General features: G+C 42.2%; 1 protein-coding gene across 4 annotated transcripts in view; it reads right to left on the bottom strand.

The window, feature by feature from the left end:
* The window catches only part of dnaaf9 (dynein axonemal assembly factor 9), a 217,442-nt gene that overhangs the window by 65,915 nt on the left and 135,807 nt on the right, over positions 1 to 15,720 (bottom strand). For all 4 annotated transcript variants that reach the window (XM_087991656.1, XM_087991651.1, XM_043696328.2 and 1 more), the window contains 2 exons: positions 7,186 to 7,332; positions 3,285 to 3,373 (listed from right to left, as the gene is read on the bottom strand). In XM_087991656.1, the coding sequence (XP_087847782.1) occupies positions 3,285 to 3,373; positions 7,186 to 7,332 (236 nt within the window). The remainder of the gene's footprint in view (positions 1 to 3,284; positions 3,374 to 7,185; positions 7,333 to 15,720) is intronic.

Below are 15,720 nucleotides of genomic sequence, written 5' to 3'. Positions count from 1 at the left end.
AACAAGACACGATAGTTAATCAACATGAAAAAAAGGTCTTACAGAAACTTACATTTTTCAAGAACAGCTGGTCTGAAGTTGTAAAAGGCAGATCATATTTGAATAATCCATTTCAAATTTGTTACTTCATCAAAAGTTATGATGGTAAAAGAACATTAATTCTTGTGATCCTTGTGCATTTTAGCAAATGTTTGGCAAAGTATCATAAAGGACTAATTGACTGAATTCAGTCTCATGTCAAGGAGGATCAGTCAATTTGGTTTAAAAATTCCTTCATGTCAGAAATGATTTCTGGTCAACTGCTGTTTTTCAACTGGAGGATGTTATAGAAAGGCGTTTTCCAAGGAAGAGCAACAGGATCAGTACATATTACTTCATATTGGAATAGAGAATAAAATGTCATATTTTCCAATGTTTCCAAACTTGGAGATGTGGGCAAACAATAATGCATGGAATGCGCTGCCTGTGGGAGTGGCAGAGTCAGAATCATTGGTGGCCTTTAAGCGGCAATTGGATAGGTACATGGATAGGTGCTTAAGCTAGGACAAATGTTCGGCACAACTTCGTGGGCTGAAGGGCCTGTTCTGTGCTGTATTGTTCTATGTTCTATGTTCTAATGCTGATCAACTGCAGCTAAGTGGACCGATGAGTGGGAAATGAAATTTCATAGTGACGTGCAAGATGATGTAAAAGGATAGGGAAATATAAAATTGACTATGGCACAATGCAAAATATTGCACAGGGATATCAAAGAAAATATAGAGTACAAAAACATGAAAGATATCCTGAACTTTTATGAAGCTCTGGCAGCAAAGAAACAAGCCTTTAAGCACATCATGTCTATGCCAATCAACAAACATTAATCCCATTTGCTGACACTTGGTTCATAGCTTTGGCATCAAGTACACATCCAGCTGCTTCTTAAGTATTACAAGTGTACTTACCACCCCAACCTTCTCGGGCAGCATGTTCCATACCAACCTCTGGGTGAATTTTTTTTCCTCAGATATCCTCTAAACCACTTGCTCTTCACCTTAAACTCATGCCCCCTCGTCTTAGACATGTCTGCCACGGGGAAGAAATTCTCACTGTCAACCACTCCTCCACCCCCTCCTGCTCCTCGCTCACAAGAAAAACAAACCAGCCTATTCAGCCTCTCCTCAGACCAGAGGCTTTTCATTCCAGGCAACATCCTGGTCATTCTACTATGCACCCACTCCAGTGCAATCACATCCTTCTGATTGAATACTTTGTGCTCAATCTGTGGCCTCACCAATGATTTCCTCGCTCCTAAATTCTATGCCTAGCTAATGAAGGCAAGCATTCCATAGGCTTTCTTCACTAGCACTGTCCAACTGTGCAGAGACCTTGAGGGATCCATTAACTTGTATACCAAAATCTCATTGTTCCTGAGTACCCCACAGAGATCTACAATTCATTGTGCATCGTTCTTTTATTTCAGGTCACGGTGGTTCAGTAGTTAGCACTGCTACCTCAGTGCCAGGGACCCAGGTTCAATTCCAGCTTCGGGCGACTGTCTGTGTGGAGTTTGCACATTCTCCCAGTGTCAGCTTGGGTTTCCTCTGCGTGCTCCGGTTTCCTCCCACAGTCCAAAGATGAGCAGGTTAGGTGAATTGGCCATGCTAAATTGCCCCTAGTGTCCAGGGATGTGTAGGTTAGGTGCATTAGTCAAGGGTAAAGAGAGGATAGGGGAATGGGTCTGGGTGGATTACTCTTCAGAGGGTCAGTGTGGATCTGTTGGGCTGAAGGGCCTGTTTCCACACTGTAGGAATTCTAATACTAAACCTCACAAACTACATCACCTTGCACTTATCAGGATTAAATTCCATTTGCTATTGATGTGCCTAATCTACTAACTTGCTTAACAATAACAAAAATTGAAATATTTCTCAAATTGGTGCAAAAGAAACTTACTGGATTGGAATGCTCTGGCAACAAGGTTAGGCTGGAGAAACTGGTATTGCTCTCCTTAGGAGAAAAGGTGGTAGAAGGAAACGTTTCCAAAGGTGTACAATATTATCACAGGTTTAGATAAGTTACATCAAGAAAAGTTGCTCCTTGGAGTTGATTGTACAAGGTGTGGATTGAACAAATTTAAGCTTTTGGCTAACAGGGGTGGAGAATCTTTTTAAGCAGTAAGTGATAATGATCTGAATATGATTGCCACCGAGACAATTAATTATTTCAAATGAAAATAGGATAGACATTTTTGGCACTAACCACCAAACATTAGTGAGGAGGACTCAGCAGTGTTGACAGAGCTGTGTGTCATTGTCATTTCGAGTGCCTTAATCAGTGCCAGGTGATTCATCCGGTTTTACTACAGTGTGCGATTTCAGCATCACATTCAAAGGGTGAACAAATGGCTTAGGCCCTAATTATGAGGTTTTGATAAACTCAATCTGAAAGTACATGGAAATGTAGGAATTCCAACATTTATGCTGACAAGTAAAGGCAGATTTGTGGTGGACAAAATAGAGAATTCCCTGAACAATTAGTCAATGAGGACATTGAGCAAATTTCACAGTTCCATTTCAATGTGAATTCAAATGCCGGATTACTTTCAGAGAGACAAATGAAGAAATTCTGACTTACACCTGTAACTCTATGTCTTTTAAGTTTTGTACAATGAGGTAGCTGGGTTTCTGTATGGTGCATAAGGACTTAATAATTACTGCATTAATGAAATCTGCTTAATGACAATGTCTCTAATCAGGTAGGAAAAAGTGAGGACTGCAGATGCTGGAGATCAAAGTAGAGTGTGAGCTGCTAGAAAAACCACAGGTCAGGCAGCATCCGAGGAGCAGGAGAATTGACATTTCGGGCTTATATCCTTCATCAGGAAGGAGGCTTGTGGGTTGGAGCGGAGAGATAAATGGGAGGGGGAAGATAGCTGAGAAAGCGACTTGTGGATGAAGGTGACAGAGAAGGCGATAAGTCAAAGGAGGGAGCGATGGATGGGTCTGGCGGGCAGTGCTGAGTTGGACATTTGGACTGGGATAATGTGGGGGGGGGGAAATGTTGAAATCCACATTTATCCCATGTAGTTGCAGGGTCGCAAGGAGGAAATATCTCTAATCAGCCAACCAAAAAGATCAATCTGGTGAACTCTAGAAAGACAATAGCTCAGAGGACCTGAATCTGCCAAAAGCAACAGTAGAAGTGAGAGTTATAAAAGTAATGAAGTCTAAAAAAATAGTTTATGTACTTGCTTTTCCACTTCAATGCTTTAATATCTTTGGCTGGCGAAAGAAATTACTTACAGCTTTTTTTCCTCCTCAGATAATTGATTACTCTGACACATCTTCATTGTAATGCCAGATTCTCCCACCTGTTGCCATGGAGTCATGACCTACAGTGTAAAGTGAAGTTCAAATTTAAAATGATTTTTCAAAGAAAGAAACAGGCCTTTTGCAAAGCACATATACAATTCTGCTTTCCCGACCACTTTCAAATTGAGAATTTTCAAATTTCAACTTTAAAATTAAGAAAGGTCAAAGAGAATAAGTTGGTCACATCATAACACAATAATCACAATCTTTGAAAGTACCACAGGATTTGAATGGAAATAACACCACCATTTGGCCCTTGAATCTACATTACTGTCACCAATATTGTTGCAGTCAGTTTACAATAAATCATGCGGAGTACAAGAAAAAAAGCCTTTAAAAACTATCAAATAGAGGATTCTTCAGTTGATAGTAAACTGATAATATTCATCTAAAAAGTCAATATGTATACAAGTAATTCTGCAAACATGTTCTGCAACAATCATCCAGCCATCATTTTTCAATTCTCCTTCAATAGAAGAGCAATGCCAGGAGAAAAGCAAATTGAAAATGATATACTTTTTCTTGAACAAGGTTGTATCAGATCCAGCAACTGCTGGCCAGTCAGTTTAACCTAAATGATAGGAAATCTTTCGGCAATAGTTTGAGGTAACATTAACAGTCACTCAGGCAAACACAGTTAGTTCAAGATAATCACATTAGTCAAACATGAATTAGGTTATTTTTAAAATAAGGGAGAGGATAGAAGTGATCCAGTGTTGCAATAGCAGACAGCAAGGACCAGGGGGCTGCCAGGAAACTACGTTAATCCTTTAATAACTTACCACGTGAATAAGTGCAGCGCACGCTAAGCAGGAGCGGACTCTGGACTGCTGAGAAAGTGAGGTAATATATTTGGGCGGTGACTTTACCCGAAACATTACTTAGGTAATGTCTTTCAACCGCTGTCCTCCAACCAAAATAAAAAAGAGATTCTATGCGCTGATTCAGTAAGGTACTGGTTTTTCAATAGTCTCTTTTCGGAATTCAGAGCAGTGGGAATGGATGCTAAGGTACTTGCATGCTCTTCCTGTAGGATGTGGGAAGTAAGGGTCACCACTAGGCTTTCCACTGACTTCAGCTGCGGGAAGTGCACCCAACTCTAGCTCCTCGGACACTGCATCAGGGAACTGGAGTTGGAGCTGGATGAACTTCAGATCAGTAGGGAGGTGGACAGGTTAATAGGGAGGAGTTACAGGGAGGTAGTCTCACCTCAGGTACAAGAAAAAGTTAACGCGTTACAGTGAGGGGCAGAAAGGGAACAGGCAGACTGTGCAGGGATCCCGTGGCCATTCTCCTCAATAATGTGTAAACTTTTTTTGGGGGGGGGGGGGGGGGGGGGGCATACCATGGGAAAGCCAGATCGGCCAGGTCTCTGGCATGGAGCCTGGCTCTATGGCTCAGACAGTTGGGGGGGGGGGGGGGGGGGGGGGGGGGGGCGGCAAAGCAAGTAGAAAATTGCTTGTGGTAGAAGACTCAATAGGAGGAACAGGAGATTCAGTGGTCGTGAATGGGTCCCCCTGAAGGTATGTTGCCTCCCAGCTGCCAGGGTCTGGGATGTCACTGATCGAGCCTACAAGATTCTGAAGGGAGAGGGTGAGCAGCCATGAGTCATGGTGCACAATGGCACCGATGACATAACCAGGAAAAGGGATGACAATCGAAAAAGTGGTTTCAGGGAGTTAGGTTGTAAACTAAAAAGCAGAGTAGTAATCTCAGGATTACTACCGGTGTCACATGCTAGTGGGACTAGGAACAGGACAAGAGTGCAGCTAAACATATGGCTACAAGGCTGGTACAGGAGGGAGGGCTTCAGATACATCGATCATTAGGATACCTTCTCGGAAGGTGGGACCTGTACATGAAGGACAGGTTGCACTTAAACTGGAGGGGCACCAATGTCCTGGGCAAGAGATTTGTGAGAGCACTTCGGGAGTGTTTAAACTACCCTGCATCTACCTAATGCATTCACAGCTACTTTGACACCAGCCCACCCCCCCTCATTTAAATCTCAGCCCCCTTGGGCCACCCCCCACTCCTGAAGAAGAGTCAAAATATCGACTCTCCTGCTCCTTGGACCGACTGTGCTTTTCCAGCACCACACTCTTCGAGCTAGATATCAGTTAATATAAATCACAACAAAAATATGACACCAGAGGGTGACAGGAATTTTTTTAAAAACATTCCTGAATAGATTAATAGCACTTTTGCCAAGTGGAGAACTACTGAAATGCAAAACAATTACACAATGCTGACCAATGTAAGGGTCAACATGCTTCTGCAGAACGTAGCTCTGTGATGAACCACTGCAGGATTATCAGATGTACGTTGCAACACAGCTTCCAATAATGACATCAAAGGGCCTCAGTCCGTTTTACATTACTTTCCAGAGTGTTCCTGATGTCTCAGCAGGCTTCCCTAACAGTCAAAAACTCTCCTACAAGGCGTTTTTTTTCCCCAGTGCTTACAAACTCCTACACCAGCAGATTAAAATAGTATGCAGGAAAGAAACTCAATTCTCCTGAATTCCTCACTATGGGAACCCGAGCTCAGAAAGGGTGCAGGTCCAGTTACATTCAAGGCATCCATACCTGCCGCAAGGCTAAAAGAAAATGGTATGGATTTGAAAGTAGAGGGACACAATTATTCAGGCAAAATAAAATGACCTTCAGTTGTGCAAACTGATGCGCAGCACAGTTAGGAATTGAAGATCCAGCACAAAGTGTTCAAGAAAGTTAGGCAAGGAGAAAAGGAGCAGCAACATTGACTAAGCTCAGCATAATGCTAGAGAGCAAGGATATTCAAGGAGAGGTACTTGTTTCAATGGTAATATGGAATCACATGGACAAAGCTTGACGGTCCTCTTGACTGACACCCAATTCCTCACCTTCAACATTCATTCTTCACCACCATCTCAAACTGGTAGCAAGATATACTTTTTAAAATTTGCACTGCAGTGACTCAAAGTGATTCCAACAACACATTTTAAATCCAATCTCTAGCACTTAGAAGGACAATGAGAACAGATGCATGGGAACAACATAACCTGCAATCTCTACTCCAAGCCACAAAGCATTCTGAATTGGAACTACATCACCGTTCCTTCACTCTCTTTGGGCCAAGACTAAAACTCCCTTCCTAAGAGCAGCATAACTGTGTCAACACCACAAGGTCTGGAGGCAGCTTAACATTACCTTCTTCAGAACAATTAGAGATAGACAACAATTGCAGGCCTAGCCAACAACGCCCTCATTCCATGAGCAAATGAGAACAAACATTCAAAAAGCTCCATTAAAAAAAAAGAGAATTTCAAATTATAAAGGACCACAGACTATATCAGAGAAGCTCCACAGAATGTGGATTTTTCAATTTGCAGCAACTACACTAATGGAGAGGCAAGCTGAAAAATTTGCCCACATCCCATCTCAGTATTACTTGGAAGCCCTGCAAAAGGAAGCTGACAGGTGTATTTTTTTCTCTATCATCAGGAAACAACGAGTTCAACGTCTCCAATCAGGCAAAAGTGTAAGTAATCGATGAAGTCAGCAGGTATGTGACCCTTGAACTTGATGACAGTGCGCTAATAGACTATATGTCCTGAGGAAGGCAAGACAGGGGAATAGCCCAGTGTTTGCTGATGCTGGGCCCACACTGTGGTCTGTGCAGCATATTCTTGTAAAGAATGTACAGGATGTTGGCTATTTTTAAAATGAATTCTTGGGAGTACACTCGTTTGGAAATGGTATTAATTTCTACCCATGTTAAAAAAACAAGCATTATAGACAAACACATGATTACTAGAAATCATCCATAATTTTTGTCTTTATTTTCTTACCTGGCAATAAAAGGATCTATAGATTTTTGATCTTGGCATAAGTGCAAACATCAAGGAATTCGACGCAGTGTGTAAATGAATGGGCAGGTGTGGAAGCAGCGTCTTCTTGTATTCAATGATAAGTACAGCAACTACACCAGGGGAGTTCTAGAACATTAAAAGAAACATTAATTAAATGTTGCCTCTAAGACTCCGCTTCTAATCTAGGGCAGAATGATGATCCAGGAAGAAAAAAAGAAAATTGAGGAATTCGATATTTTTACAACTAACTTAATTTATTAAAAGAAAAAAGTTAAACATAATGACAATGTCTGGTGTATTCTGTCAAATGCTGTTATTTGTAACATCAGACACTTCTAATAAGTTAGGAAAGAATCTCAATGGTCACTGAAATGGAATCATAGAAAAACAGGAGTAGTAGTAGGCATTTCGATCCTGTTCCACCATTCATTATGACCATGGCTGATTTGCCTGAAACGTCGATTTTCCTGCTCTTCGAATGCTGCCCGACCTGCTGTGCTTTTCCAGCACCTCTCTAATCTAGACTCTTATCTCCAGTATTTGCAGTCCTCACTTTCGCCTATACAACTCAATAGTCTGTTCCCGCTTTTCCCCGATATCCTTTGATCCCTTTAGTTCAAAGTGCTAGACCCAACTTTTTGAAAAGATGAAATACTGTGGTCTCATCTGCAAATTCTCTGTATCTTCAAATTTCAGCTCATCTCAGTCCTAAATGGTCCACCCCATATCCTTCGACTGTGACCTCTGGATCTGGACTCCCCTGTCATTAGGAAAATCCTACCTGCATCTATCCTGGATAGCCCCTCATTCTTCTGAATTGTAGTGAATTTAACACTAACCAATTCAACCTCTGCTTGTAAGTCAGTTGTACCATCCACCAATCAATCAGTCTGGTAGACCTTCAGTGCATACCCTCAATAACAAAACATCCTTCCTCAGGTCTTTACGAAAGCAAAACTGTGCACAATATTCCAGGTGTAGCCAAAACAATGCCCGATATAATTGCAACAAAGCAGCCCTACTCCTGTACTCGAAGCCTCTTACTATGAAGGCGAACATAACCATTTGCCTTCTTTATCACCTGCTGAATCTGCATGCTTATTACCTTCAGTGACTGGTATATGAGGACAACCAGGTCTCATTGTACATACATTCTCAATTTATGGACAGATAGTAAACAGCTTTCCTGTTTATATACCAAAGTGGATACTATCATTTTTATCCATATTATATCTCATCTACCATGCATTTGCCCACTCAACTTGCCAAAATCACAGTGAAGCGTCTCTGCAGCCCCCTCACATCTCATTCTCCCACCCACCTTGAGGTTATTACATTTAGTTCTCTCATCCAAATCATTAAATATATAATAGAGACTGTGAATAGCTAAGGTCTTAGCACTGATCTCTGCAGTATCGGGTTCGTCACTGCCTGCATCTGGATCCATTTTATCCTTACTCTTTGTTTTCTATCGGTTTTATCCTTATTCTTTGTTTCCAAACAGTTCTCTCCATCTCAAAACACTACACTCGATTATATGCACTTCAAAATTAAAGGCTACTTTGCTGAACAGAACTTTATCAAAAGTCTTCTGAAAGTCCAAATCTTGTTTCAGACATCAAAGTCCAAATTTCCAACATCAAAGACATCTTGGAAATGATTGCCAGACTACTCAGACCATTTGGCATTATGGTAGCCCACAAATTCACCAACACACTAAAATAGCAGCTAATGAACTTGAAAGACCCTACACAGGCAACAAGCAAAACTAATGTCATTTACAAAATACCTTGCAAGAACTAAAACACTACATTGGAAAAACAGGCAGAAAACTAGGATATATGAACATCAACTAGCCACAAAATGACATGACCCACTCTCGCTTGTTCAAACATACGGACGAGGAAGGACACCACTGACTGGGACAACACATCCATCCTAGGACAAGCCAAACAGAGACCCACGAGAATTCCTAGAAGCATGGCATTCCAACCGGAGCTCTATCAACAAACACACCGAATTGGATCCCATTTACCACCCCGAGAAAAAGAAGAGGAAATTACATCACCTTAGGAAATGTCACCACAGGAAATGACAGCACCAGCACAAAGAAACTCAAACATATAAATAGAAAGCAGGCTACACCACCTGTGCTTCATTCGGAGGCTCACTGATGTTACCTAACATGGTCACGAAGCGTCTTAAAGAACTGTCCAGCTCAGCGAGCAAACCTACATCCACAATTAGCAATGCATCCACTATTACCTGGGCCACTCAAGTACTCAATTAGAACGGGAGAACAGTTATACAACTACAGAGAAAAGTACAAGGAATGGCATTATGTACATTTTTCTTGCAGAAAGTTGGCACAGACATTATGATGCAGCATAACAAACAGCCATTCAGCCAATTGTACATAGAAAAACAGAAACATGATAGGTGCAGGAGACGGCCATTCAGCCCTTCCAGCCTATTCCACCATTCATTGTGGTCATGGCTGATCATCCAACGCAACAGTCGAACCCTGCTTTCTCCCAATAACCTTTGATCCCATTTGTCCCAAATGCTGTATCTAGCCGTCACTTGAATATAGTCAATGTTTTGGCATCAACAACTTCTTGTGTTAATGACTTCAACAGGGTTACCACTCTGGGTGAAAAAATGTCTCATCTCCGTCCTAAATAGTCTATCTCGAATTCTCAGACTGTGACCCCTGGTTCTGTACACACCCACCATCAGTAACATCCTCCCTACATCTACCCTGTTTAGTCCTGTTAGAATTTTAAGTCTCTATGAGATCCCCCTTTATTCGTCTGAACTCCAGCAAACCAATCCTAAGCTGGTTGGTCGGTCAGTCAGTCAGTCAGTCAGTCAATATCTCCTCATACATTAGTCCTGCCATCCCCGAAAGCAGCCTAGTAAACCTTTACGACACTCCCAAGAGACCATGAACATCTTTCTTCAGAAAAGGAGACCAAAACTGCACACAATATTCATGGTGTGGCCTCACCAAGGCACTGCATAACTGCAATAACACATCCCTGCTCCTGTACTAAAAACCTCTTGCAATGAAGGCCAACATACCAACATCCCCTCCGACATGGTTGACGATGCTCTCCACCGCATCTCCACCACTTCCCGCACCTCCGCCCTTGAGCCCCGCCCCTCCAATCGCCACCAGGACAGAACCCCACTGGTCCTCACCTTCCACCCCACCAACCTCCGGATACATCGTATCATCCTCCGTCATTTCCGCCACCTCCAAACAGACCCCACCACATTTCCCTCCCCACCCTTATCAGCGTTCCGGAGAGACCACTCCCTCCGCGACTCCCTCATCAGATCCACACCCCCCACCAACCCAACCTCCACTCCCGGCACCTTCCCCTGCAAGAAGTGCAAAACTTGCACCCACACCTCCCCTCTCACCTCCCTCCAAGACCCTAACGGATCCTTCCATATCTGTCGCAAATTCACCTGCACCTCCACACACATCATTTACTGTATCCATTGCACCTGATGTGGTCTCCTCTACATTGGGGAGACAGGTCGCCTACTTGCGGAACGTTTCAGGGAACACCTCTGGGACACCCGCACCAACCAACCCAACCGCCCCGTGGCTGAACACTAACTCCCCCTCCCACTCCGCCAAGGACATGAAGGTCCTTGGCCTCCTCCATCGCCAGACCCTGACCACAAGACGCCTGGAGGAAGAGCGCCACATCTTCCGCCTAGGAACTCTCCAACCACACGGGATGAATGTAGATTTCTCCAGCTTCCTCATTTCCCCTCCCCCCACCTTATCTCAGTCCCAACCCCCGGATTCAGCACCGCCCTCTTGACCTGCAATCTTCTTCCCGACCTCTCCGCCCCCATCCCCTCTCCGGCCTATCAGCCTCACCCTTACCTCCTTCCACCTATCGTAGTCCCAGCACCCCTCCACCAAATTCCCTCCCCCCTACCCTTTATCTCAGCCCGCTTGGCACACCAGCCTCATTCCTGAGGAAGGGCTTATGCCCAAAACGTCGATTCTCCTGCTCCTCGGATGCTGCCTGGCCTGATGTGTTTTTCCAGCACCACATTTTTCAACTCTGGTCTCCAGCATCTGCAGTCCCCACTTTCTTCAACATCCCATTTGCCTTCTTTACCATCTGCTTACCTTCAGCAACTGGTGCACAAGGACAAGTCTCACTGCATACTCCCCTCTCCCAACGTACAGTCCTATGACAGCTCTTTGGAAGGGCTGCTCAATTTTGTTCCACTATCCTGTCCTTTGTCCAGAGCCTGCAACATTTTCCAATTTTAAGATTTCTCTTTTGAAAATCATGATTAAACCGGATGCTGCGATCATAAAATGATCACAACTTAGCATATTAGTAAAACCTACTGTGACCACGCACCATACAGAATCATAGAATCCCTACAGTGTGGAAACAGACCCTTCGGAACAAAGAAGTCCACACCGACCCTATAAGAGTAACCCACCCAGATCCATTTCCCTACTGTTACTTCTGAAACTATAAGCCATTTCTCCTTAATAATAGAGTGGAGAAGTTGATCAGAGATAAGGGACAAAGTCACAGAGAAATTTATTCAAGAGGATGAGAATTTTAAAGGAAGAAACCATCAATTTGATCTCCAACAGAGAAATAACTACTGGGAGAAAGGGTTTTAGTTTTACCACTGAAGCCACAGAAAAGAATAGAAACTGACATTTGGGTGCACTACGGGGGGAAAAAAAAAAATCAAATCTCAACATCTTTAACTAATCATGATATTTAAACAGAAATAAATAAGCTTTAAACACCTAGTACAACTGGTAATAAAGTTTTTGCAAATCAAAAACTCCAAGAAAACAAAATACTGACAAATATTAGTTTTTTTATTCAAAAAGATCTGGTTAGGACATTATGGGAATCTAGGGAAGAAATAGCAGTAGACACAATTTACATGAATTTTAGCAAGGTCTTTGTCAAGATTCTGCACGGTAGACTGGTTAGTAAGGTTAGATCACAATGGATCCAGGAAGACCTAGATTGATGGTAGGAGACAGAAGGCTATGGTGGAGGGTTGCTGTTCAAACTGGAGACCTGTGACCAGCAATGTGCTGCAAGGACTGTAACTGGATGCACGGTTGTGCATGATTTTGTATAAATGATCTGGATGAGAATATAAGAAACATGGTGAGTAAATTTGTGGATGACACCAGAATTGGTGGTACAGTAAACAGTGAAGATGATTATCCAAGAGTACAAGGGAATCTTGATCAACTGGGCCAATGGGCTAAGGAATGGTGACAGTACTTAATTTAGATAAATGAGAGGTGTTGCATCTTGGTAAGACAAACCAGGGCAGGGAGTTACACAGTCAATAGTAGGGCCCTGGTGAGTATTGGTCAAACAGAGCAACCTTGGGGTGCAGGTATATAATTCCTTGAAGATTTAGAATAATGTTACTGAGACTGGAGTTATAAAGGAGAGGCTGGATAATCTGGGACTACTTTCCCTGGAGTGTAAGGAGGCTGAGGAATAACCTTGCAGAGGTTTATAAAATTATGAGCAGCTTAGATAAAGTGAATGGTCAAGGTCTTTTCCCCCAGAGTTGGGAATCCAAAACGAGAGGGAACAGGTTTAGGGGAGAGCAGAATAATTTAGAAGGGACCGGAGGAGAAACATTTTCCACACAGAAGGTGGTGCATAAATGGAACAAGCTGACAGAGGCAGTGATAGAGGTGAGTACAATGACAACATTCAAAAGACAACTAGACATGTGCACGCATAGAAAAGGTTTAAAAGGGATATATGCCAAACACAGGCAAATGGGACTAGTTCAGTTTAGGAGACCTGTTTGGCGTAGGAGAGTTGGGCCAAGTGGTCTATGACTTGATTTAGCAGCTAAATATTTAACAAAGATTTTGCTGATAGAAGTGAGGAAATAATATTTTAAAATGTTGTAATGTTAAAACAATAAATGGGACTCTTTCTCTCTGGACATTAATGTAATGTTTGAGAGTTAAACTGCACTGACTGAACATTCTGGAAATGGGTGGGGACAACATTCATGCAAGAATGCGAATGACTCCCACTCCAATTAGACAATCATTTGCTACTATTCCCCTTACTATTATTAAATTTAACTATCATTAATTCTCTTCCATTCAGAAACGTTTTCTAGCCATCCCCTGAAGCTAGGTATGTCACACCTACATTGTTTTGGGAACAGCTGAGTCAATAAATTGTCTGCCTAATGATTCCCCAGGATTAGGGCATTTACATTATCTCAGACAATGATCTCATCCTACCATTGTTCCTGGGTTAGCATGTGACTGTGAGAGTGTGGCTGGGGGCTGTCTTGAGTGGCATGTGACTGTGGGGGAGTGGCCAGAGTATCTGTGAGCATGACCAACTGACCTGTATAAAGGGGACGTGTTTTCTTTGTTCAGTGCCTCAACTTTGTGGGCGGCACGGTGGCACAGTAGTTAGCACAGAGACCTGGGTTCAATTCCCACCTCAGGCGACTGACTGTGTTGAGTTTGCACATTCTCCCCATGTCTGCGTGGGTTTCCTCCGGGTGCTCCGGTTTCCTCCCACAGTCCAAAAAAAAATGTGCAGGTTAGGTGAATTGGCCATGCTAAATTGCCTGTAGTGTTAGGTGAAGGGGTAAATGTAGGGGGTTGCGCTTCAGTGGGTCAGTGTGGACTTGTTGGGCTGAAGGGCCTGTTTCCACACTGTAAGTGATCTCATCTAATCTAAAAACTTTGCGTGCCTGCGAAAATGGTCAAAGGAGGTCACCTAATTTGTACAAGTTTTAATAAACTTTAACTGTTGGCAGAGGTTGGTGTGTGAATTGCATCTCGTGTATGAAACCTCAGGAAAAGAACCTAACAAGGTGTACATTTGTTTAGCAAGTTCAACAAACACAGGATGTCCCAAAGTTGACACCCAAAGCCAACCACTCAGAGGTGCAGCTGCTTGTCTGAAATGGAGCAGCTTGTCCACAAGATCTCAAAACAGCAATTTGGGATGTTAATTACCAAATATAAATTGGTGTGGACACTCCTGCACTTCTTTGAAGTTGTGCATGGTTTATTGAAGCCTCGACTGAATATCTCCACAGAAAGACTGTCATTTGCATATGGGCATCAACCAATATGTCATCTTTACCCAAGGGATTCAAATAAAAACTTCAATGTATATATTAAAATAATTAAATTTGGGTATACTCTATTTTTAAAAATTCCATAAATGCACCTATTCAGCTCATCCAAAAATAAGCAGACATCTTTCGATCTAAGAATTCAACATTCATAATTAACCAAAAGAAGAAACAGTTACACAAGCTGAATTTAAAGGGATGCCAAGCAAAGTTCTCAGGAGGAGGAATAAATGTGGACATTTGGAGAAAAATAATGAGAAAGTTCAGTTGCAAGCATGCTTCCCATCTACAGAGCCACATAATCAGATGCTTGGAATTTGACTGTACAGATCTAAATGGTAAAAATGCGTGTTACAGCTTAACATTGTTTTTAATCATTTACTTTCCTCATTTTCCTTCAAATGATCATCCTTATGTCCAGAATTCAAAAGTGAGAAAATTGACATATTTGTAAAATACCATGAATGAACTGCAAATAATGAAATCTAAAACAGAAACTAGAAAGTCTGCAAATAGTTAAGCCACCATTTCAGTAAACAGAAATAAAATTGTGATGGTTCCAATTTATACCTTTTTTGTTCTAACTCCAGATCTCGATCAATAAGTCCTCCAAACAGTTGGTTCCCACTATAGCCAAGAGAAGTTAGCGTACGCCACAAGCAAAGGAGCTAAGTAATTCCATTTCAAATTTATTCACTTCCAAAGAATCAAGATTATCAACATCTGCGAAGTAGCATTTGTCTTCTGTCCAATTTCACTACAGTTCATTTGCTCCTGCCTTACTTCTAAATAATTTTCTGATTTAAAACTTGATTAAAAGTAAATGATCGGGTAAGGAACTTATCCCATAAAGCAAATAATAAACAATTCATAACAACGAATACTCATTACAATGGCATTGGAAGGTGAGAAAAAAAATAGAAAGGCTGGACTTCTTTTACTGGAGCACAGGAGGTTGAAGAGTGACCTCATGGAAATTTATAAAATCATGAGGGGCATAGATAAGGTGAATGACTGGGGACCTTTCCCTACGGTGGGGGAATTAAAAAAATAAAGGGGCATATTTGTAAGGTGAGAGGGGAAAGATTTAAAAAAGGACACGTGGGGAAACCTTTTTTTTTTACATACAATTTGGTTCATGTGTGGAATGAACTGCGAGAGGAAGTGGTGGATGCGGATGTACTACAACATTTCAAAGACATTTGGAGACATTCACGCATAGGAACAGTTTGGAAGGATGTGGACCAGGCGCAGGTAGGTGGGACTGGTTTGGTTTGGGAACATGGTTGACTTGAATAGGTTGGACCGAACTATCTGTTTCCATGCTGTGAGATTATGACTCTAATACTTAGAGTACAA

Source organism: Chiloscyllium plagiosum, unplaced genomic scaffold (assembly GCF_037043375.1).
Source record: "Chiloscyllium plagiosum isolate Xiang-an unplaced genomic scaffold, Cpla_swu_hap1 HiC_scaffold_1, whole genome shotgun sequence".
NCBI classification, from domain to species: Eukaryota; Metazoa; Chordata; class Chondrichthyes; order Orectolobiformes; family Hemiscylliidae; genus Chiloscyllium; species Chiloscyllium plagiosum.
Note: the sequence above shows the minus strand (reverse complement) of the source record. Positions and strands in the feature narration are given on the sequence as shown.